The 23,751-nt window shown below is 35.7% G+C and overlaps 1 protein-coding gene across 1 annotated transcript in view; it reads right to left on the reverse strand.

Moving 5' to 3' along the window:
• Nucleotides 1-2,660: 2,660 nt before the first annotated feature.
• The window catches only part of LOC6050920 (protein bowel), a 74,315-nt gene continuing 53,224 nt past the window's right edge, over nt 2,661-23,751 (reverse strand). Inside the window, 1 exon segment of the mRNA XM_038255919.1 lies at nt 2,661-4,511. Within this exon segment, the coding sequence (XP_038111847.1) occupies nt 3,227-4,511 (1,285 nt within the window). The 3' untranslated portion in view covers nt 2,661-3,226.

A 23,751-nucleotide genomic window follows, 5' to 3' on the forward strand; every position in this document is an offset into this window, starting at 1 on the left:
ACACATCGTGAGTAATTAGCAACGGAACCCGGATTATCAACTTCCCGTGTGACCTGGCTGAACCTGATATTTCTGAGCAACAGTAGCGTAAGCTCCGACAACAGTAGCTCATAAAAATGTCGTAAAATAAAGACAAAACAATATTCACGCCACGCGCGTGATGCACACGCTCGATGACATCATAATTGGCATGTATTTAAATACCAATCAATCGACCAGCAGTATGTTATTGGAGTTTAGAACGTCACCATCAACCATAATCATCCCGATGTTTACAATGACCAAGCTATGTAACAAAAATTGAATGTTTCAAATTCTGGTTACTTTTAAACTCAATTTGATGACATTTGATAGCATAAAATATCTGCATATTCTGATAAGAGATTTTTAATCGGTTCTGATTAGATAATTAAAACAATATTTTTATTAGTCTGTAACATTTTAATTTTTTGGCATTTTCCAAATTTGAACTTGTCCCAAGCTTGTTTTATTAACTTTGAGTTAAGATTTATGACTGAGTTGAAAATTTTGAAATTATCCTGAACAAATGCTAAGAAACGCGTTGGAAATGGTTTATTTAGGTTTAACTTGTCTTTTTAAAAGAAAAATCAAGCTTTGGTTTTAATGTAAATCAAAGAAAATTTAATAAAATAAATCTGATTAATCTCATTATAAATCCAGATTGATTTTATTACTGAGGTGAAAGCATCAAACACAAAAGAAAACAGTTTAAAATATTTTTAGGATAGTCACAATATTTTTTTATTTTTTGAACTTCTTAAACAAAAATTAGAGTGTTAAAAATTTAGACATTTATTTGAAGTCGATGCCATTTTCGTTGATAGTTGTTGTCCCTCTCCTTTTTAAACTTTCCCCAAATAATAATCAGGGGACGAGAAAAAAAAATCAACGTACAGTCATGCCTCGGTTAAGCACCACACATGTGGAATGCAAAACCGAGGCGTGCATAACTGAAGCACAGAGCTTATGGGATGTTGGCTTTCATATATTTCGAAATTATTGAAACAAATTTTTGAAAATACTAAAAATTCACATAAAACAACGTATTCTCGAAGTAAAAAATCTCCTAATTTAAGTATTTTTCATACATTTTGAATTTTTAGTATGTTTTCGAAAATAAGTAGTTTTTTGAAAAAAAATAGTTTGAAAAAATGTGTTATAATATTCAAAATGTATGAAAGTGTCTCGATTATTTTATTCCCATATTGTTAAAACTGAAATTTGGTATAATTTTTTCGAAAATACTTAGTTTTGTGAAAATTTTGAGTATAAAGAAAAAAATTATTCAGAAATGTTTGAAAAATTTCCAATCATGTGATACCTACATTGCAAAAACAAAGTTTATGACATTTTGTTTTTCGAGAAAAAATTGCTTTAAAAAAACGAAAAATTCGTATTGATGTAAAAATTTCATGTCATTATACTGGTATTCAATGTTATGCATTTTTTTTTATAGAAATACGTATTTTTTCCGGATTTTTTAAAGCTTTTTTTTTTTCTTGAAAGACAAATCTCAAGATCTTTATTTTTGCAATGTTGGTATCAAATAATCGGGATTTTTTCATACATTTCTTAAGTATATTTTTTTTGAAATACCCAAAATTTTCACAAAACTACGTATTTTTGAAAAAAATACTCAAAATTTCAGTGTGAACATTATGGGTATCAAATGATCGAGACTTTTTTGTACGTTTTGAAAATAATAACATACATTTTTGAAAATTTTCACAAAAACTACGTATTTTCGAAAAAATACTATAAATTTCAGTTTTTACAATACGGGTCTCAAATGGATTTTTTTCATACATTTCGATTATAATAACCAAAATTTTTGACAATACTAAATAACATTACACAACATCATCAATAACAATTTCAGTTTTTAAATTATATGGGTCGTGTTATTACTTTCAAAATGTATGAAAAAACCCCGATCATTTGATACCCATATTGAGATTTTCCCAAAAAAACGTAGTTACATGATTTTTTTAGTATTTTCAAAAATTTGTTTTAATATTTTCGAAATGTATGAAAAGTCTCGATCATTTCATACCCATGTTGTAAAAACTGAAATATTGAGTATTTTTTCGAAAATACGTAATTTGTGAAAAAATTGGGTATTTTCAAAAAAATGTGTTATAACTTTCGAAATGTATGAAAAAGTCTCGATCACAAGATGACCAGAAATTTTGAGTTCTTTTTCGAAAATAGAAAGTTTTGTGAAAATTTGGAGTATTTAAAAAAAATATTTTAACTTTCAAAATGTATGAAAAAATTTCTATCATTTGATACCCATATTGAAAAAAAAAATTAAATTTTGAGTACTTTTTCGAAAAAACGTTGTTTTGTGAAAATGTTGAGTATTTTCAAATTTATTTATATTTGGTAAATTTTGAACAGAAATTACACTTTAACTGTTCACAAAACAATTTGTAATGTTTTTTTCACTTAAAACTTTTGACAATAAAGCTTGGAATTTGACAGTTGTTTTGCCCCTCTTTCAACCAGAGCTCAAAAACTTTAAATAACATTTTTGGTAAACCTTGGGAAGTTAGTAAGATTCTGTTATCATTGTATCAACAATTGTCCGTAATTTTAATATTATTGTTTTTATTTTACAAAAGAAAAACGAGTTAAAAATCTTGTAAAAGAGGGTCGTAAACTCGAATTATGTTTATATCAAAATTCTGATTTTGGAATTGTTTTTCCTCTAACGTCCTTAAAAATAACAGTTATCATGTACAAAAATTATAAAAAAATCAGTGAATATAAATCTGGAATTACAAATATAGAAATTTCAAAACACCAAGAAATCCGAACTTTCCGTCCCTAATTAGCTCCTGCTCGGTGAGCAACGCTCCCATCCACTTAGTTTTCGCCGCGTTTCCGATAGTCGGAAGCCATCAATAATGCAAGAAACTAGCTCAACAGCAGCTCTTCAGCAGCTTGCTACGATTCGCTAATCAGCTCCTCCCAACCGTTTTCTCCCCTTTTCCTATAGCCTCCCAAAGGAAGAAAAGGATTGACACTATTTTCATCTCCCTCTCACTTTTTTTCCGAAACTCCTCTTATTCCCTCACTATTTTTTTGTACATTTGTAGAATTCATTAGCATTAATTAACCGTTCGCCCGTCTCCGCGAACCTCTCGCTTGATTGATTGATTCGGGGGATTTTCTCTCCGACGATCTCTGCAGGACGTCCCAGCTAGCGACGCATGATGTCCGCTATGCTGAAGCCGGTCTTGCGCTGCGGCGGAGCCGCCGGAGCTGGTGCGGCGGCCGGAGCCGACGTTGAAGGAGTTGCTGCCGCCGTGGAACTTGGCGCTGAGGTTGGTTGGTTTGTCGTCGTCGGGGCATTCGACAGGTTCACGAGATTGATGGGATGCTGGGTGGGTTGTTGGGGGGAGAGGAGGGCTGGGGAGGTCGGGAGGGTTGACGGGGGGGACATCATGGGGAGGGACTCGTGCGGGGAGGAGGAGTCTGGCGGTGGGGGTTTGTGTTGTTGGTCGTGGTCGGGGGGTTTCATGAGGGGTCGTTGATTGATCATCGCGTGGGAAAGATGGGACGACATTAGGGAATGGCGGGCCATGATCGGGTGGGGTTCGCCGTCCGGGCCCATGGCTCGCTTCCGGAGCGGGATCGAGCTGTAGAAGGGGGTGTGAGGGGTGGGTCCACCGGGTTCGAGGAGACCCGTTCCGCTGGTGATGGTTGCGGAAGCGCGGTTTAGGAGACCTATCTTGTGATGGAGGTCCCTTCGGACGTGCAGCATGGGCATGAACATGTCGTGCGGGTGTTGTTGTACGGGCAGTGGACCTCCTCCTCCGGTGGACAGGTCTTCACCAGTGAGGCTTGGTTGCGAGTGTTGAGAGGATTGGGAGCTGGTCGATGATCTACTGCCGTGATCGTACTGGGGTCGCATGGTGTACGGGCTCTTCGAGCCGGTAGGTCTCTCGTGATGGCACTGAACTACGGGTGTCGGATCCGGTTCCGGCAAGCCCGCTATGCTGATCGTCTCGTCTTCGTCGTTTTCTTCCTCGTGCTCGTCCGGATAGTCGTCGTCGAGTTCCGCCGATACGGGCATGTCCAGCGGTGGCGACGGAGACCTCCGGTGCCCGGCAGGACTGTGGATCGGAGAATCAACCTCCAGTACGGACTCGTCCTCGTCCCCACTCAAATTGGGATCGTCATCTCCGACGTCCAGCGAGTCCGGCGGAACGTCCCCGACGGTGTGCGTCAACGCGTGACGTCGCAGGTCGCAGTTTCGCCGGAACACCTTCCCACATGAGTTGCACTCGTACGGTTTGTGGTCCGTGTGGGTCAGCAGATGCGTCTTCAGGTTCGAGCGCTGGTTGAAGCTCCGGTTGCACACCGGACACTTGTGCGGCGACTCCTCCATGTGCAGAATCTTGTGCACGGCCAGCGTCCGCGACTGGCAGAACCCCTTGCCGCACTCGGTGCATTTGAAGGGCTTTTCCTTCGAGTGAATGTATCTGCAAAAGAGAAAAAAACAAGATCGAATTACTACCCAGCTCGTCCCGGACAACATGCAAAATATTTTGTTCCAATTATCTGCTGTGAACCAGCAAGAAGACCGTTTATCTTCCCCCTTTCGGAACATGTCCAGCTCAGGAGAAGGTTGTTTATTTTGCTGAAGTAGCCCCCCTCCATCCATCCCTCTTCACCGCCAAGACTACAACTCCTTCGGAAGCGCGCCACAATCTAGATGTGGCTGCCGAGAAGGGTTGCGAAAAAAGTGCACACACAAACCGAAAAACGCTTCGAGGCCAACCCAAGCCCGTTCCAGCAGCGGCCAAGGTTCGGTCAGTACCTCTCTTGTGGAGCAGTGAAGGGAACAAAACATGTAACAACAATTCTTTCGCAGATGGATGCTGATGACCGACGGTGCGGCAAAAGTGAGATTTGGTGAAATTTGCGGGTTTGTTGCTTGCTGAGGGGTCAAGTCTCCTTTGAAACTTATCAAGTTTCTACTGTAAAAATAATTTCAAGAAGTTTGTTTACTATCCAGAAACACAAAGCAATAAAATACGATTCAAAAATAGCCCATTCCGCGAAATTTGCAGATTCGTCACCGCTGGACCGCTCAAGTCTCTTTTCGAAAAAACACCTCAAATCAACTCGCCGTGCCCGCGCCAAACCAGCTCCGAGCACATGTGAATCCCCGCACACGTTACAATCTGTTATTATTACGTTTATTTTTCTTGCCTTGGTCAGTTTTTCGGAACTGGAAGGGGAACTTCGCCCCGAGAGCCATAAAACCGAGAGTACCATCTTCAGCGCTCTGTGCGCTTTTTGCGCACAAGTGCAATGCACTTTTTTGTGTCTGGCGTAAAAAAAGGGCAAAGTTTTACTGCTCGGACGACCATGTGCTTCGCTGTTGTTACGATCGAGTGTCGGCTGTGGGTATTTTTGGGTTGAAGGTTGAATGGCCCCCCTCTTTTTCGGTCTTTCTCGATTTCCTTCGGACCGGAATGATTGGTTTGTTTCGGGTTCGTTACATCGCTGTAACGTGTCTCCGGGGGGTGGTTTCGGGTTCTGGAGGGTTTTCCAGTTTCTTCAAAATGCATAAACATTGTCAACTTTGACTCTTCCTCAAGTGGTTTCGGGTTTCCCCTCACTCAAGTCTCTCACCCTAAAGCGGCTTAATTTATGCTAATTGCAAAATGTCTATCAATGGGAAGCCACTCCCCCGTTGTCGCCTCGAAACTAGTCAACCCGTCGTGAACGAGAAATGATTACGATAATGAAATCGACGAAACTTTAAATATGTCGTTGACTTAAACCTTCATTATGCAAATCGAGACGATGAAGTCGAGTTGTGTCGATCTTTTAAAGTTGAGCTACTTCCTCACACACACACACACACACCCCGTGAAGCTCGCGAGAAAAGGGTCGTCAACCACTGGCAAGTGTCAGTCAGCGCGAGCAATTTTGCGCTAGTTTTTTCTTTGAGGAGGCTCTTTCGGGAAGGTACACGAAAGCAGATTGAGCCAACTTTCTTTTGTTGGTCGCCACTGTTACGGGCAGTAAGTAGTTGGGAGGTGTTGAAGAGCGTTTTCTTGGGTGAGAGAAACGGAGCGGTTTGTAGCCTCTGGGGGTCCAGAAAGTGTCAAGAGGGAAGGTTTCACCATTTTTGTCTTGTCTTGAAAAGGACAAAGACTTGAACATCTTTTGAGTTATTTTTCATGAAGCCTCTACAGTTTGATAATTTTCCTTGTTTCCATCTTGGCAATTGCAAATTTCGTTTCAAGTATTTTTTCTATTTCAAAATTGTCTCAAAAACTCAGGGTAAAAAACAAAATTACTAAAATTTAAACTTGCATTTAAAAAACTTGCAACAAAAGATTCAGAATACCTTGAAAAACGCTTATTTTTTGCGTTTTCAATCAAATAAAGACGTTTCAATATTTCAAAAAAAAAAAATGTTTGACCACAGATCGCTTAAAAACATGAAATTTATGGAGAATTTTTTTTTAAATAATTGATTTTTTTAATTATAGTTGCATAACAGTAATGATGTTTAAATAATTTTGTGATACTTTTCGTTTCGAAGTTCAAAACAACAAGCATAAATAATTTTTTTCAGCAACCTTTTTGATGAACTCATTTTTTGACATTTTTTTTTTCTCTTAGGTATTTCATTTTTATTATGGATTAGCTGCTTTTAATTTTTTTCAATTGATTTTAATTTATTTCAAGTTTTTTAACTGCAAAATTTAATTATTTATTATCATAAATCATTCAATATGGCATCAAAATTTTGATTTTTTGATGAGAAAACTGTTAAAAATCATATTTTTTCTGAAAATTGACTATGTCACATAAAGCCATTCAAATCATATAAAAAAAGTAATTTTAGTTTTTTTTGTTAAAGTGATATGAAATGTGTTCAATTTGTATCTAATTTATTTAGGAATGATGATGGAATTATCAAAATTATTTTGATTTGTTTCAATTTTAACATTTCTAAAATTTAAGTTCAAGTCGTGTCTTTTAACATTTTTTAACATTTCTGTCTTTTAATATTTTAATACACTGAAAAAAATCAATTCTCAAAATCGTGAATTAAATTCACGAATGCGAGAACCCAGAAGGAATATATTCACGTTTATAGTGCAAATGCACCATACTCTTGAATAAATTCCTTCGTGGTTCTCACATTCGTGAACTTAATTCACGATTACGAGAATCGTTTTTTTTTCTGTGGAATTGTTTGTCTTTTTACTATTTTTAATATCTTTAAATTAATTTGTTGTTTAACAATTTCTTTAAAATTATTTGCCTTTGAATTTACAAATGACTGTGGAATAACTCAAAAAATGAACAATTTTCTAGTTAAAATGAGTATTTTGCCTTCCTCACTGAGGTAAGGCTATAATCCTGCTCTAAAAATGAACTTTTTATTAAAAGCTCGAAGACCCACCTTCATGTATACATATCGACTCAGAATCGAAAACTGAACAAATGTCTGTGTGTGTGTATGTGTGTGTGTGTGTGTATGTGTGTGTGTGTGTATGTGTGTGTGTGTGTATGTATGTATGTGTTCAAAAATCTTGCCAAGTTTTCTCAGCACTGGCTGAACCGATTTTGATCGAACCAGTTGCGTTCGACTTGGTTTAGGGTCCCATACATCGCTATTGAATTGTTTGAGGTTTCGATAAGTAGTTCAAAAGTTATGTATAAAAATGTGTTTTCACATATATCCGGATCTCAATTATAGGCATGTAAACGATGTCCGGATCCATCATCCGACCCATCTTTGTTTAGGTAATCGAGAGACCTTTCCAACGAGTCCACAACATTGAAGATCTGGCAACCCTGTCTCGAGTTATGACCACTTATGTGATATTTATGTACTTTTTTGAAGCCGGATCTCACTTAAATGTATGTAAACGATGTCCGGAACCATCATCCGACCAATCGTTGGTTAGGTAATCAAGAGACCTTTCCAACGAGTCCACATAATTGAAAATCTGGCAACCCTGTCTCGAGTTATGACCACTCAAGTGATATTTATGCACTTTTTTGAAGTCGGATCTCACTTAAATGCATGTAAACGATGTCCGGATCCACCATCCGACCCATCATTGATTAGGTTATCGAGAGACCTTTCCAATGAGGCCACAAAATTGAAGATCTGGCAACCCTGTCTCAAGTTATGACCACTTATGTGATATGTATGTACTTTTTTGAAGCCGGATCTCACTTAAATGTATGTAAACGATGTCCGGATCCATCATCCGACCCATCATTGATTAGGTAATCGAGAGACCTTTCCAACGAGTCCACAAAATTGAAGATCTGGCAACCCTGTCTCAAGTTATGACCACTTATGTGATATTTATGTACTTTTTTGAAGCCGGATCTCACTTAAATGTATGTAAACGATGTCCGGATCCATCATCCGACCCATCATTGATTAGGTAATCGAGAGACCTTTCCAACGAGTCCACATAATAGAAAATCTGGCATTCCTGTCTCGAGTTTTCACTACTTAAGTTGTATCTGTGCCAGGGATGCCACTTGGTTTTTCAAAATGTCTGTAAAAAAGTCTGTGTATGTCTGTGCATTTGTCTAAAATCCAAATATATCAATTCACGGTCATTGAAATCCATCAAAAATTGCGTTTTCAAGCATTTAAAATCTAACGAAATATGTTTCAACAAAAAAGATTACAAAATATTAATTTAATGAAGTTTTTTAAAAGTCTGTGCACCTCAAAATTTGTCTGACACAAGCTCAAAAGTCTGTGAAACACAGACAAATCTGTGTATCTGGCATCCCTGATCTGTGCACTTATTTTTCTGGACCTTAAAAAAATAGCTGAAATATGTGTCCAAACCACTCATATTACCCATTGTTGGTAAAAAGTGAGGAAGGCATCAACCACACAGGTGGATTAAGTTAGTTTTTATTTAAAATAAGGTAATGTTTGTTTGTCTTCAAAACGTTGCTTTCAATTGATTTGATTTCTTTCTCATACTATAATGCAATTCAGTATTGCTTATTGAAAAAAAAACTTCAAGCCAAAGAAGTTATGAAAGGTATTCCAAAATTATTTTTTAACAATTTCCTTCTTTTTCCTTGAAATATTCAATTTATTTTGTGAAAGTCAAGGTATTTCAAGACAGTGTTGCCAATTCATCAATTTTTCTAACTAATAGAAAATGTCCTCAATTAGTTGTCTAAAAATGTATAAAAACGTTATCCGGCAGTAACTTACATACCGTAAAACGGGGTGACTTTGATAGCCGGGGTGACTTTGATAGGTTTGCGATTTTTCCGCAGAATGAAGAGAACAATTAAATTACGCAAGGAATGATTTAGAAACATACTGACCGTGGTAGAGAAGTGTTCAAAGTACCTCAAGAAGAACTTTTCATAAAATTTTGACAAGTTTAAAAAGTTAATTAACTATAGTTTAGAAAATGTTGATGAATGTCGTTATTTTAAACTTCTCAAAGTGTCATGATTTTCTCAATGAACATGATTTTTGATCGAAAAACAGAATGAATTTTCGGATTCTTTGGAAAATTTTCCACTAGGAGAAGGTCAAAAAAGTTTGTAAATAATAAATAATATGTGTTTTTGAAACACAATTTAAAAAAATCTCCAAATTTATAGGCTATTTCAGTTGAACAAATTTCATGTAAAATACGAAAACTTGTGATTCGTGCTTCGAATTCAGTATAAAATGTAATAAAAAACGATTAATTTATAAACAAAACTAGTTTAAACAAATTTCAGGCAAAATGCCGACTTTTTAACAATTTTACCTAAAATTTATATGTAGTTTGCTAAAAAGCTTATACCCTTAGTTAACTTGATTTTTTTTCTTAAAAACTATATCAGCTACTTTAGTGATGATACATTTAGCGTAAAAATAAATTTTGAACATCTTAAATATGATTTTAACAAGAAAAACTATGACTATCAAAGCCACCCCGGAATTAAAACTAAAAATTTTTAACGTAACTATTTTTCTAAACATTATTGAAAAAACTTTTTTCCGAAATAGTTCTTGGACTTTGTGTGGCCTACCCCAGTACATGTTTTAAAAATAAGAATCTTGAGAAAAACCTTACCTGTTGGAAAATATTCTAAAAACAAGTTGAAATCCTATCAAAGTCACCCCGGTTTACGGTACCAGTAATTATACATTACCCAATTATATCGCATTACAGAGTTGCTAAATAATAAACTTCAGAGCTTTTTGGAAAAAAGTCTAATAATTAGCCTAAAGTCAGTCAATAATTATTTTATAGCCCTGAATAGTATTTCAAGACAGTGTTACCAAATCATCAAATTTGATAACTTATAGGAAATTTGCTTCAAAGTCCAAAAAAGGAAAGTAGGATCTCCCGGAAGTAATTTTAAGCTAAAGTTCTATCAATAATATATACTTCAGGTAAAGGTATCTCTTGGAAAAATTGCAATGTAGTCAAATGTTATGACTTGTTATAAATGGTTTCAAATATCTGTCAAGAGATATAAAAAAGAAGTTCTGGTCACTCATTTAAATCATTATTATTTTATTTTTTTATGAAAAATCGCTTTAAAATTAATTTTAATTTGTTTAAATTGAAATTCAAAGTTGTAAAGTTGTTACTCAAGTGAAAATGTATGTCTTCAAGGTGATTCTTGAGTGTAAGATAATTTTGCAACCATAATTTGGAAAAATGATGGAAATTACTTCGAGGACATTTTTTGTTTAAAGTTTTCGCAAATTACTTCAAGATTTTAAATTTTTTTTTATTCTTTTTTTGATGAAACTGTGTCCAAAATTTTCCATGTTTGATTCAAGATAAATGAATTATGGAAAAAAAATAGTTTTTAAGAAAATATCAAAAAGGTGGTCAAATAAAATTGAAAATTGAAACACAGCCTCACAAAGAACTGAAAAATATTTTTTTAGGTGCACCTAATTAACCAGTGATTTTCAATCGATAATATCTTGAAAACTATTGGTTCGATTGTTAACGTATAAAGAAATTTATTTGAGAAATTCTGAGCTTTTTACTAGTTTATTAAAAAAAGGTCTACACATAAATAATTTAACTCAATTCAAGACTAAGTTAAATAATTTTGAAATTATTTTTATTGAAACGATTTAAAAGTTCCACGAAATTGAAAATTTTTAAACATTGAAAATTTACTTAATATTTTTATCTATATAAAAAAAATCGATTTGCAAAATCGTAGAAAACTACTCCATATTATTAGTTAAATTGACCCTCTACAATCCAACTTCACCTCTATACGGGCTTCGATTTGAAAAATAGCCAAAAACCTATTTTTCATCCAATTTTTGATCTTTTAAAAGCACTGGAAAGAAGAACTCTTAATATTTAAGAAAATTTTAGGGTTCGAAGTTTTACTTGTTTAAGTGACTCAGCCAATATTAAAAAAAAAAAAAAAAACATTTTCAGGGGTCAACTTTGGCTGTGTTTCTTACTAACATTTCCTATATATAAAAGAAATGTTGTGTCTCTACGTTTTTTTTACAATTTAAATGATAATGTTTTCATTCTTTAGCAGAAAATGTTAAAAAGCTAAAAATAGGAAAAGTGACTCAAAAAAAAGAGATTCTCAAAATATAATGATAGGAGGTGGTAGAATAGGCCAAATACTACCAAAAATAAACATAAACTTAAAAAGATAAATGCAAATTAAGATACTAAAAATAAAAAAGAAAAACAAAAAACAAGAGAAGTAAAGTTTTTCGTAGAGCAAAAGTGGCTCTAAATGTCTTCCTAAACAAGGGAAAAACAAAAAAAAAAACGAAAAAAAATCGGCAGTAAAGGGTTAAAAAAGAACACCATTCTGGGGAATCATAAAAAATGATGATTTGGCAACCCTGTTGTGTACTGGCGATACTTATAAAGAATTTGAATTTTAATTTTAGCTATAATTTTTTAAACAGTCTAAATGCTGATGTTTTTGCTAACTGTAGATCGTGGAAAAGTGTATTTGAATTATTTGAATTCCAATAAAATAAGAAGTTTGACTAACTGGCAACCTTGCCTTGATTTACCATTAGTACCATGAAACTAATTATTATAGTTATCTGAACCATATAAAAATTGTTTATAAGAAAAGGACTATTCCGACGTTCTGGGAACACTTATATTTTTTACCCTTTTTTGTAAACGAGTTCAACAAAACCACAAATCCTAACCTTCTTCCGTCACCGTCCCGTCGAAAAAAAAGATGGAAATTTCCGTCCGTTCGCGCTATCTTAATGGCTTCCACAAACTCCCAGCAACAGCAGCAGCCACTTGGCTCGTATTAAAAATAGATAAATTTCCGAATTATCATTTCAAATTTGATATTCGCGCAAAATAAACATCCGAAATGTCAGCGCGACCGGCACACCTGTAGCGCGCTTTTCGTCAAGTTTTTTTTTTTGTTGGTCGTGCAGTGCTTTTATGCAAATGTTTTTCGCTCCGTTGAGTTCGTCAACCAGAGCTTGGTGGTGGTGGTGCTGGTTGGCAAGAAATGACAGGAAACAAACTATTAATGTTATTTGCATTCATTAGCTACCGAGAAGCAGTCGGAGCCATACTTTTGAGGTGCGTTTTTGTTTCAGTGTTTTTTTGGCTGGGACGACCCCACGCTGGGATTTCATCAGATTGCATAATTGATTTAGAGCGATTTGGTTTAAAATTCGCTCAAATTATGCTTTATTTGAGTTTGTGAGCAAAAAGTGGTTCGAAAAACTGCATCATTTTTGCAGCGATTTCCAGGGAACGATTCGGTCATGGTCAAGCTGAGCTTTTTGCGAGCTTCTCCACATTAATATCTTTTCTTGTGGTATTTATAAGTATCGATACACCCTTCTCGCCGTCATTAAAAAGCACTTTGGACGGCCCGAGGTCTTGTCTGGACTGGTTTTTTTTCTACGTTATGATCGCGGCTGTTTTTTTTTTCAGGAAGAATTAACAAAAGATGCAACCATAGGAAACATAAATCAAGCTTAGGTGTGCGATTTGGAACGTGATTTGATACGACCCCCAATTCCTGGAACATTTCAAGTTTTTGTCTTGAGTTTGGATATTTTTGGTGAAACATTCCCACAATGAAAATTTGACAAAAAAAAAAATCATGTGATTTAGACTTTGGTGGTCTTAAACTCCCACAAAATAAACAAATCATTACTCACTCCCCCCCAACCAAATTAAGCCAATTCCCTAATGAACTGAAACGATTTGACCAGTAAAACCTGATTGCTCCAGCAATTTGCTGCCGGACTTGTTCATTGATTGTTTGCGCAACAAAAAAACGAAACAAAATTTGCTTCGCTTCAAAGTTGCTGATTTAGCTCAGTGTTGTTTTTGCTCCTTTGTCGGCAGCCATAAATAGTTTTGCTAATTAACAGCACCACCATTAGCTAGGGGGAGTGCTTTAAACAGGCCACAACTTGGTCACACGATTTGGTGTGCCGGGCATTCAATTGTTCATGAAACCGCACAGAATATTAAATTTTAAGCTCCCTTCAACCGGCAGAGAAAAAAAATTGACGAGGTGTGGTTATTAAAATTTCGCATTCACTTTCATCACCTCCAAGTTCGACAAAAGCTCCATGCACTGATGCACTTAATTAACTTCCAGGTTTGCGCTCGTTCGCGCACAGGAAAAGTGATTAATCAACCCGGGTAAAATATTACCCTTTTCCCTCACTATTCTGCACTCGAAAAGAATAAAAATTAAAAAAAAAACGGAGCTGGAAACGAGTTTGATTGCCTGATTTCCACCCACTTTTTAAGCGCAAGAACGAAAAAGCACGAATAAAAGTGCATTTTCATGACGGAAAATTGCGCACTGTAATGACGAAAATTGCAGAGCGCTCGAACGAGCACGGGTAGCAGCAAAAATGAGTAGCGCGATATTAATGCAGTTTTTCGTTTTGTCCTCCCACGCGTGTTTTGCGAACCTGACGGTGACAGCCGTGAGTGTTACTTTTATGGTGAAAACACTGAAGGAAATTTACGTTAGAAATAAAACAAGAATTCAGATTTTTGACATTTTCTGTCGCTTAAAAAATCACTGGGAAAATGAGTTGAAATTGTCTTAATTTTATAATTTTGTTCGTTAAAATCGTTAAAATCTAATCTAACAATCATCAAAAACTGTAAAGCTAAAAACAAGGATTTTTTTTCTAATATTTTAGAGAAAAACACATTTTATGATATGATTAAGCTTTGTCAAAAGTCGTATTATCAAAATAAAAAAGGCAATTTTGAGTTATCCACTCACTATTTTTCAAAAATTACGATCATTCAAAAAAAAATGGCCAATTTGTGACAAAAATATGATTTATCAAAGATGACAAACTTTGCCGAAGATACCAGTTTTGAATATTCTAATATCCTTTTTGTATCGATAGCTGCGAAAATTGTATGCAAACTTGTGTGGACTAATAATTTTAAAAAAATACTTCTTTGGTCATCGAAAATGTACACACAAAATTCCATCCAAATCAAAAAACAAAATCGTTATCTGAAGTCTCAGAGAAATGCTTACATAGAATTTAATTCAGTGTATCAATATCATTTTCTATTTATCATTTTGTATGGATACATATTTATGATTTAAAACAAAATTAAAATAATTAGTCTGATTTAAATTCTTTATAAATTTTCCGGATTTGATCACTGATAAAAATCGTTCACCAATTTTGCAACATTTTATTACATTTATTTGTCATATTTGTCAGACAATATTTCCAATTTTGTTTTAATTTTAAATTTTGGACATTTTTTTAAAGTGTTTTTCTTTTTTTAGGTTTGTTTCCATAATATAATTATTTAATTATTTTTTGAGTATAGGGTAGGGTAGTCATCAATGAGACACTTTTGGTTTTCAACTTTCAACGATTTTTCTAATTTTTTCATCAGCATGTTTTAATGAGCTTTTAGTTGCATTATCATTTTTTAAATGTGTTCTAACATTGACAAAAATATGAGATCGATCCGACATCTACAGCCAGAGTTATTCAACTGTCTCATTGTAGACGCACTTGGCAGGAACAATCAGACAGCTGGGGAACAATGAGACACTCTACGAAAATCAACATTTTTCTAGCAAAACATCATGTTTTTGTATTGTTCCATTGCAGGTGACTTGCCTTGAACATTTTAGAGCAAGTTTGCCAACATGAAACTTTTAATAACAAAAGTTACACTAAAAAGTATTTCAATTTTGTAAAATCTATATATTAATACCAAATAACTTTGTATTTTTGGTTAAATGAAGTTTAAACTCTATAAATATGCCAAAAATCACTTTTAATTCATGTTTTGAAAGATTTCCATCGATTTTGAAAAGTTTATTGAAGAAAAATCAAAGTGTCTCATTGTTACCCATGGGCTGAAATGAGTGGGGAACAATGAGACAGCCCTGGATTCTGAGTATATTCTAAATTTTGGCCAAATCTAATGAAAGGACATTGTAGCCCAACTTAATCCCTATAGAACGTCGAAAGAAATTTTAAGAAATATTAGTTTTGGTGTAAATGGCAGCCTACGAGCGAAAAAGTTTTTTTTGTCCATAATTTACTTTTACACCCCAGAATCAAACATTTATGAATTACTTTTCAAGGGAGCGTCCATAACCAAAGCCACTAATATGGCAGACGTGTATCTAGTAGACACATCTTTCCCCCAAATATGAGCCTGATTGGTTGAAACTACGACTTGTGAGAGCCATTTTATCATTGTTCCCCGTGTCTCATTGATGACTACTCTACCCTACATTTTATTTAGTGTTCCAATGACATTTTTGTATATTTTTATTCATTAAAATGTGATTAGAGAAAAACACAATATAGCAAAGTAAAAAATCGATAGACAAGCTGTTTATTTTCATTCTAAATTATTATTTGAAAAATTAAGCACATATTTAGAACAGTGCATTAAAATTATATGTTATTCAATGTTGTTATGAAAATGTTTTGAAGGCAATACACTAAATTGGAAATGTTTGGAAAATTTAACTGCAGTTGAATTCATAACATTAATATAGTTTTTTTTTCTTACAAAAATGTTTCGAAGATTCAACACTCGATTGCTGAAATAATTCAAATGCATTCAACATGTCAATTTTCTTCAGTGCAACCCGCTAGCGCTCAAAACCGTATATACGAAATGTCGCGGAAACCAAACACAATCCCGGGGAGGTGTCAGACCATGTCGTGTTCGGTGCCACCAAAATACGACCTCCCTTGGTTGGAACTGGTCGTCGTCCGCTGCAGTTTTATCATTTTTAATAAAATACGAAAAGTGATACTTGTGCTGCGAGTGATGAACAGTGAGAGCAATTCACTTTTTGGAATTTTCAAACTTTTCTCAACATAGTTTAAGTTATCTTTTTTAATATTTTTGTTAAGCTTGCAGAATGGAATTCCCAAAATTTCAAATTTTATATTTATTTTTCACACAAATTAAAAATTATGAAGGTTAGAGAAACGAAACCCGTTTTAACCATTAATTTTACAAAATTTAAATTAAATCCGCTCGAACGAATCGCAATGACTGGTTTTGAAGCTCACTCCGGTTGCACTTTAGCCTTAACTGGTTTTTCCCACCTTCCGCTACCACGCAGTCGTTGTGAATCGTCACGAAACGAGTTAAAAATAATAATCATCGTCGCCATTGAAAGCAAAGTAGCGCTACTGTTTGCTGGTCGGAGTGGTTCGGAGGAGACTCGTAGAGGACATTCGTCAGAGGTGAGAGTGATGCCTTCATGGATGCAAGAGACTCTGTTTTGAAAATGGCAGTTGCTGTGATAGATCGTGTTAATTTATAATACTTTGGAGTTTCTGAAGTTTCTTGGAAAAATAGGAACTCTTGAAAAGAATTAATTTCTGAAGAATTAATTCAGAGATGAGAGATGAGAGATATTTTCGACCATTTAAGTTGTAAATTTGTGTTGCAAAGAATCCCAATCTTAAATTTATCAGAAAAAAGGCTTGAGAAATGAGAGATGACAGATGAAACAATTTCAACATTTGAAGCCAAAACTGGGTCAATCTTAGAATTCTGAGAAGCTCAAGCTAACGGGTTTGGGGTCTGCCTCCAAAAACAAAGACCCAGATCCATAAAGTGGAAACGAATCGAGAAGGGTCATCATCTGCATGCTCCAGTTCGATGGGCGCCTTCGGGACTGCAAAAAATCATATCTTTTAATGTTATAATTATACGGATCGATTCTCATCTTCCATCAAAATTTCTCGCGAATCACCATCGCAAAGTGCCATTCCTCGGAACTCGATTTCACCCCGGGTACAGACAATGGACCACGAAAAGGAGTCCAGATCATAATTACAGCAAACCCTGCTCTGCTGGTCCAATTTTGTCGTCATAATGAAGAATTTCATGCACCACCTCTTCCATCCCGGCGGCGACGACCATCATTAATCTGCGTCTCTCCTCCAAGGTTCCAAGTTCCAATCTTGAAGCTTTCATCGTACGTATGAGAGAGTACGTGTGTTCCAGCAAATTCGGTACGCTTTCCACCCCCAAACCCCCGATTTCTTCACGAAGCTTTCGAGGTCCGAACCGCGTGGTCAGTGATTAATTTTAATTTTAGATAAAAATCTCCCATCGACCATCTTGAAAGCTGGGGTTGCGCGCTAGAGGGGGGGACGCCCCATGGATTCCCGGGCACAAGTGGTCGTCGATTCCGCAGGGCAGACGAGAGTGCGCGCTCGCAAAAAAAGCACCAACTCACTCTCGCTGTTGCGGTTGTGAAGAGGTTGAGTTAAAGTATGTAATTACTCCTCCTGGGACGCGCTTAAAGCTGGCACTTTTTTTTTGTCTGTGGAATTTCGCCCCGTTGCGCGGCTCTCTTGGGGATCGGTTCACGTGTGAGCCACGGAAGTTTTTTAGCTTGAATTATGAAAACTTCAAGTTTTAAGTCAAAAACTAGATTTCCATCAATAACGGCGCCAGCCTGGTCAAAATGTAGATCACTCTTAAAACTTAATTATTTGATATTTCCGTGTTTGGAAACCCCCTGGATTTTCATGACCACTCCCTGCCAAAACTTCTCAATCGATTTGCTCCAGTTTACGGAACAAAAACTGTTCAGAGTGCCTGCAGTGTCCGGAAAGAGTTCGAAAAAACAGCCACTCAACTACCCTTAAGCTAGTCGAACTTCGCACTTAGTGCTCATTAGGGTTCAATTATCGATTCTCAACGGTTCACCGTACGCTATGCTCGTTGATTAGAGAGCTTCACCTTTCTATTTTCGTAGTTTTTGTTCAGCTGCCCTCGCTGCAGCTTCCGGATGAAGACCGAAAATATTCCCAACATGATTTACTAAACATCAACTAGTTTTTTTTTTAATCACAGCAGCATACCTCATAACTCAAAAACCCTCCAACGGAAGTGTACTACTGTGAGAACACGTTTTTTTTTTCGGGGAGGTGAAATCCTGCCCCGAAAAATCTGCCTGACAGTGATTATGACAGGACGGCACGCCAAACCTAATAATTCATCTCTCCAGCTGAGTTTCAGTAGACCCGTGTGGGATCCTCACACGGTTAGTTGGTCCTCTAGCACAAAAAAGAGCCTCGCCGCAGCGAGTTATGGTGAAACTTGATTCCGGTTTGCTACCGAACTTGCAGCAGCACTAACTCGTTCCACTAGCTGAAGCTTCACCAACCCCTGGGGCGGTTATTACTTCATGCAGCTGCCGCCATCAACCAGGGGTAGGGGGGAATGTATTTATTTACAATCCCACTGCCAGTTACTAAAAACAATTTTTCCGTTCGCTTCTGGTGTTGCGCTTAGAGGTGATGCAGCAGATGCAAAGCTGAGCTTCAAAAGTTTGCTGGCTTTAGGTTGCATCTACAATTTGAATGACCGTTAATAAAAAAATAAAAAAATAAATTAAAAAACACGTCCATCCACGCTAGAAGCTGAACTCTCACTGCTCTTTTTTATGGAATTACAAATTTTACATTTTTGGAACATCTCTACTAAAACAAGAGATGCAAAACTCACCCTGGCAGATTTCAATTTCCAGTTGGCTGCAAAAAATAAAAACCTTCCGCGATCGGTTCAGTTTACAATAAATTATACATTTATCTGCATGGACTGTCACTGCATCGTCGTCGTGGACTAACCAACGGCAGCGCCGAAGGCTTCCCACGCTTTGCAGTCCGCGGTAATAACTCGCGATAAAACCGTCCAAAGGAGGGGGGGCCTGCTACTGGCTCATGATGACTGGCGAGACTGCTGGCGGGGAGAGGTGAAACTGTCTGACTATGGATGCAAATATTTATGACCACAAGGCGTGAGATTTGGAACGAGAAAGTGATTTTTTAAGGCTTCTGGTTGATGAGTTGGGATTTTTTTATTTATTTGACTCACTTTTTTAGTTAAAATCATCTCTCATCTCTCATCTCTCATCTCTCATCTCTCATCTCTCATCTCTCATCTCTCATCTCTCATCTCTCATCTCTCATCTCTCATCTCTCATCTCTCATCTCTCATCTCTCATCTCTCATCTCTCATCTCTCATCTCTCATCTCTCATCTCTCATCTCTCATCTCTCATCTCTCATCTCTCATCTCTCATCTCTCATCTCTCATCTCTCATCTCTCATCTCTCATCTCTCATCTCTCATCTCTCATCTCTCATCTCTTATCTCTCACCTCTCATCTCTCATCTCTCATCTCTCATCTCTCATCTCTCATCTCTCATCTCTCAGTTAAAAAAATCATATTTCAAAACATTGAAATTTAAAAAAAACTGTAGATTCTCAGTAAAAAACATCACATCAAATCTTTTCACCCTAAAAACTGTAAAAAATATCTCTTAAAGGAATCTACCAGTACTGCCATCTTAGTCTCTTCTTTCAAAAAGTTTAAAACATCTTCGAAGGGAAACAATAAAACTGCCAAACAACAAAAAAGGCCAAGATTGATCTTCCCTTCATCATCTCGACGAGCGCACAAACTTCTTCCACCAACCAGCGAGGCCAGCATCAATCAGCTCGAGTGTAAAGGACGGAAAACAGAACGGAGCCGAGCCGCCACCTGCATTTTGATTTATGGTGAATCACTTGCGGCCAACTGTAATTATAATTATTCTCTCCAGTTCTTCCAGTTTCTTGGAGCTTTCGAAGACTCGCCGTGCTCTGGACGGGAGACTGGAAAAGGGCGCTGGAATTCCTTTGAAATTAAGGGTAATTGAGTCAATTGCGATCTGAAATGCTCAAACTCTAAAGTTTCTGATGAAAATGTCCAAAATTGCCACCTTCACCCTAGAAAAAAAGAATAGTGGCTCCCTTTGAAGACTCCCTTCTTGGTATTGTTGGGACGAACCACAGCACCGTGTGTAAATACACAATAAGGGAGGTGAAATTGCGATTTTCGCTTTTTCATCTCAAGATGGAATTTTTGTGGTCGCGTAAATCATTCCGGTGCAGCAGAAGCAGCGCGGCCACGTGCTGGATTATTTCTGTTGCGTCATGGAGAATAGTAGAAAATTGTAGATTGTTTTCATTGTTTTAAAACATTATTTTTTGTTGTCATTTTAGGAAAATTATGGAACATTGGTTGAATTGATACCTCAGTTAAAGTGTAAATTAAAGTTGCATTCTTCTATCGTTCTGGTTGAACAAGTTCACCTTAAACCACACATTTAAATTCTTTCCTCAAACCACCCTCAACACTTGTTCTTCACCCATGAATGACCGTGTCCATTTCCATTTCATTCATGTTCCGGTGCAAAACCCTGATTCCCTCACACCCTCTCTCTTATCATGCTCGTACGAATGAACGTTTCAAGTATCGAACCCGTAAAATATTCAAATGAGCTCGAAGATTCAACCGACCGGAACGGAACGTCCGCAATCACGACCGGCGACCACTCCCACAACCCTTGTAACAGCCCAAAAAATCTGTATCAAGAACACACACACTTTTGGTCATTCGAACTTTATCTTCAGCATGGTCCATTGATCCCCCCCCCCCCCCTCGCACAGAAAAGTCTTCGAATCCGTCAATGGGAACCGGTTCCTTTCGCCTTGGAATGAGTTTTTCCAAGCGTGAATGAAATTCTTCGTTTTTGGGCCGGCATTTTTATCACCAACGAGAGTGACTTTTTTTTTTTGAATATTTAAAATTTGAACATTTTTAATGCGAAGGAATTTACATTTCAAGAACAAGGTGTGGCGGCAGCACCTGCTCGCAGGGGTCATCGATCACTCAACGCTTTGGTGCTGAATTTGGTGAAATTTTAAAATGGATGACTTCCTTCTCGAAACTAATCTGTCTCTTAAAAAAATGTTGCCGAAAGGCCGCTTAAGTTTGTTTTAAAACAAGCTTTTGAAATTAAGTTGAAATAAATTTTAATTTCTGAAAACTATTTCTCTGATTATTTAAAATTTGAGTAACTCTCACATGTAATCAAGAATAACTTTTCAAAAGGGCAAAAAACACCTATCGTTAAAAATTAAATAAATGTGTAGCCCGATCATACAAAAAAAATGTTTAGTTTTTCAAAAGAGCAGAAAATTACACAACAATTTCATTTTCAACAGCCAGCTACAATCAGTTCCCAAGATATCAGTGATCAAAATCGAGGGATGATAGGGTGACATTAAGAAAATCTATTTTTTTTATTTTGGTTGTACCGACAAAGTTCAAATGTGGAAAATATATGATTTTTTAAGCTTTTCGAAAATATGGGTAAACAAAGTTTTTTTTAATTAAAAACTTCGACTTCTTTTGATATAGTTATCTTAAAAATTGTTTAAAATTGAACACGGTGATTTTTTTCAAAATGCATTTTTTATTGCAAATATAATAAAACAATAAAAAATAAGTGATTTTTTTTATTTTTTATCAGAAATCATTTTTTTAACTCTCTATTTAACCCAACTTGGAATCCATTGGAAAGAGTATGCAGTTTTTTTTGCCTTTCTTACTAAAGAAAGGGTTTGCTTTTGGCTCCGACGCCAAATCAAGCTTCGTTCCCAAATCGTTTCTCGAGAAATATAAATTCGAAAAATCTGCAAAAAATCATGGACGATCGATTTTTAACGCCCGATTGTTTGACAATGACAGAGTTGGTCTATCTTCAATATCCGAGTTTTGGCGCTTAATTTACTGTAGAGCACGCGTGACGTCCGTGTGTGGTAAAAAAGTGCTCAATTTTGTGGTAGGGGGTTTCTCAGAGCCCACATTATGGATTTAAGCTCTCTTAGGCGCATTTGAAAGGGGATGTGCTGAACCTGAAATTTGAATTTATCTATTTTTTAAGGGGACTCGGAGTGTGTTTTCTCCTGATCAGGCGGTTTTCAAATGAAAATTCGGTCGAAAATTGAAGTATTGAAATCGTTTATTTATCCAAAAAATTGCATTTTTCGAGCCCACCATCCTCCCAAATTTTCATCCATGTCGGTAATGTGGTTCTTGATTTACAGCTTGTGGACTAATTCACTGTGAGGGGGGAAAACCCCTGAAAAAGGTAAAAGCCAATTTTCATCAAATGCCAAAACTATTCCTTTGGCATTTTATCTAATTTTTTGTAATGTTCCAGACAAGGACTCGCATTTTTTTACCATTAAAATAACAATGGTATCGTTCTACAGCAGAAAATGTGAAAAACTACAAATGATACAAGAAAAATTAATAACAATAGAAGTAAAGTTTTTCGTAGAATAAAAGTTGCTCAAATTGGCCTCCTGAACATGGGAAAAATAAAAAAAAATTAATTTAAAACTTTCTCAAACATTTTTTGCCTTTTCTGAAAATTTCCAAAAATATGGAATTTTATGTTCCCTTAAAACAAATAAAATTAGCGTTTTCTGGAAATCGATTTTAACGACAAAAGTTTTTTTTTGTTTTGTGCGTACAACTTTGTTCTAGACACCAAATCCCATTAATCTTTCAAAAGGTAAATATTGTATAAATTATTCATACCATTTTTGTATGGAAAGCAGTGATTTTTATTTGTGGAAAACATTATTGACAGGCTGTTGAAACGAAAGCACCCAAAAAAAATCAGTCAGATAAAAAAAATTAAAAAAAAAATGAAAAAGGCTTATTCCATAGAAAATTTAGCAAATTATATTTTTTGATGAAAAGGGAAAACATATTTGGTAGTTTTATTAATTTATAACAAAAAAAAATCGAAAAAATTTCATTAAATTTTAAGTTGCAAAATTATATTTGAAATCAAAAAAGAAATTCAGATATTTTGATGAAGCGCACTGTTTTTAAAGTAAGTTTTCCTAATGTTTAATTTTTGCGAAAATTTTGCATTTTTTTAACGTGAAATTTTTGACTAAATAAACCTAAATTAACATCTTAAGCTTTTTTTTAAGTGCTTGTATTGAAATTTAAGTTCTGAAAATATTGTTATTGGAAAAATCTAAAATTTTCAATGCATTATTTTTTGTTATTAAACAACCAATCACCTATTTTTCCTGAATTCTTTTTTCTTTTTCTGAATGTATTTTAGTGTTTCTTATATTTTTTTTGATCTGTTAAACAAAAATCAGACTTGTACAACCATAGGCACAGTTGAATAAACCGAAAAAATTAAAACAGATTTTAAAAATCAAACATCAGGTAAACTTTACTTTTTGATTTCAAATATGGTTTTGCAAAAAAAATTAATAAATTCTTGACCAATTTTTTGAGAGTTTTACAAAAATAATGAATATTTTTCAATAAAATGGCTACACTGCCAAAGT

This window comes from Culex quinquefasciatus, chromosome 2, assembly GCF_015732765.1.
Source record: "Culex quinquefasciatus strain JHB chromosome 2, VPISU_Cqui_1.0_pri_paternal, whole genome shotgun sequence".
NCBI lineage: Eukaryota > Metazoa > Arthropoda > Insecta > Diptera > Culicidae > Culex > Culex quinquefasciatus.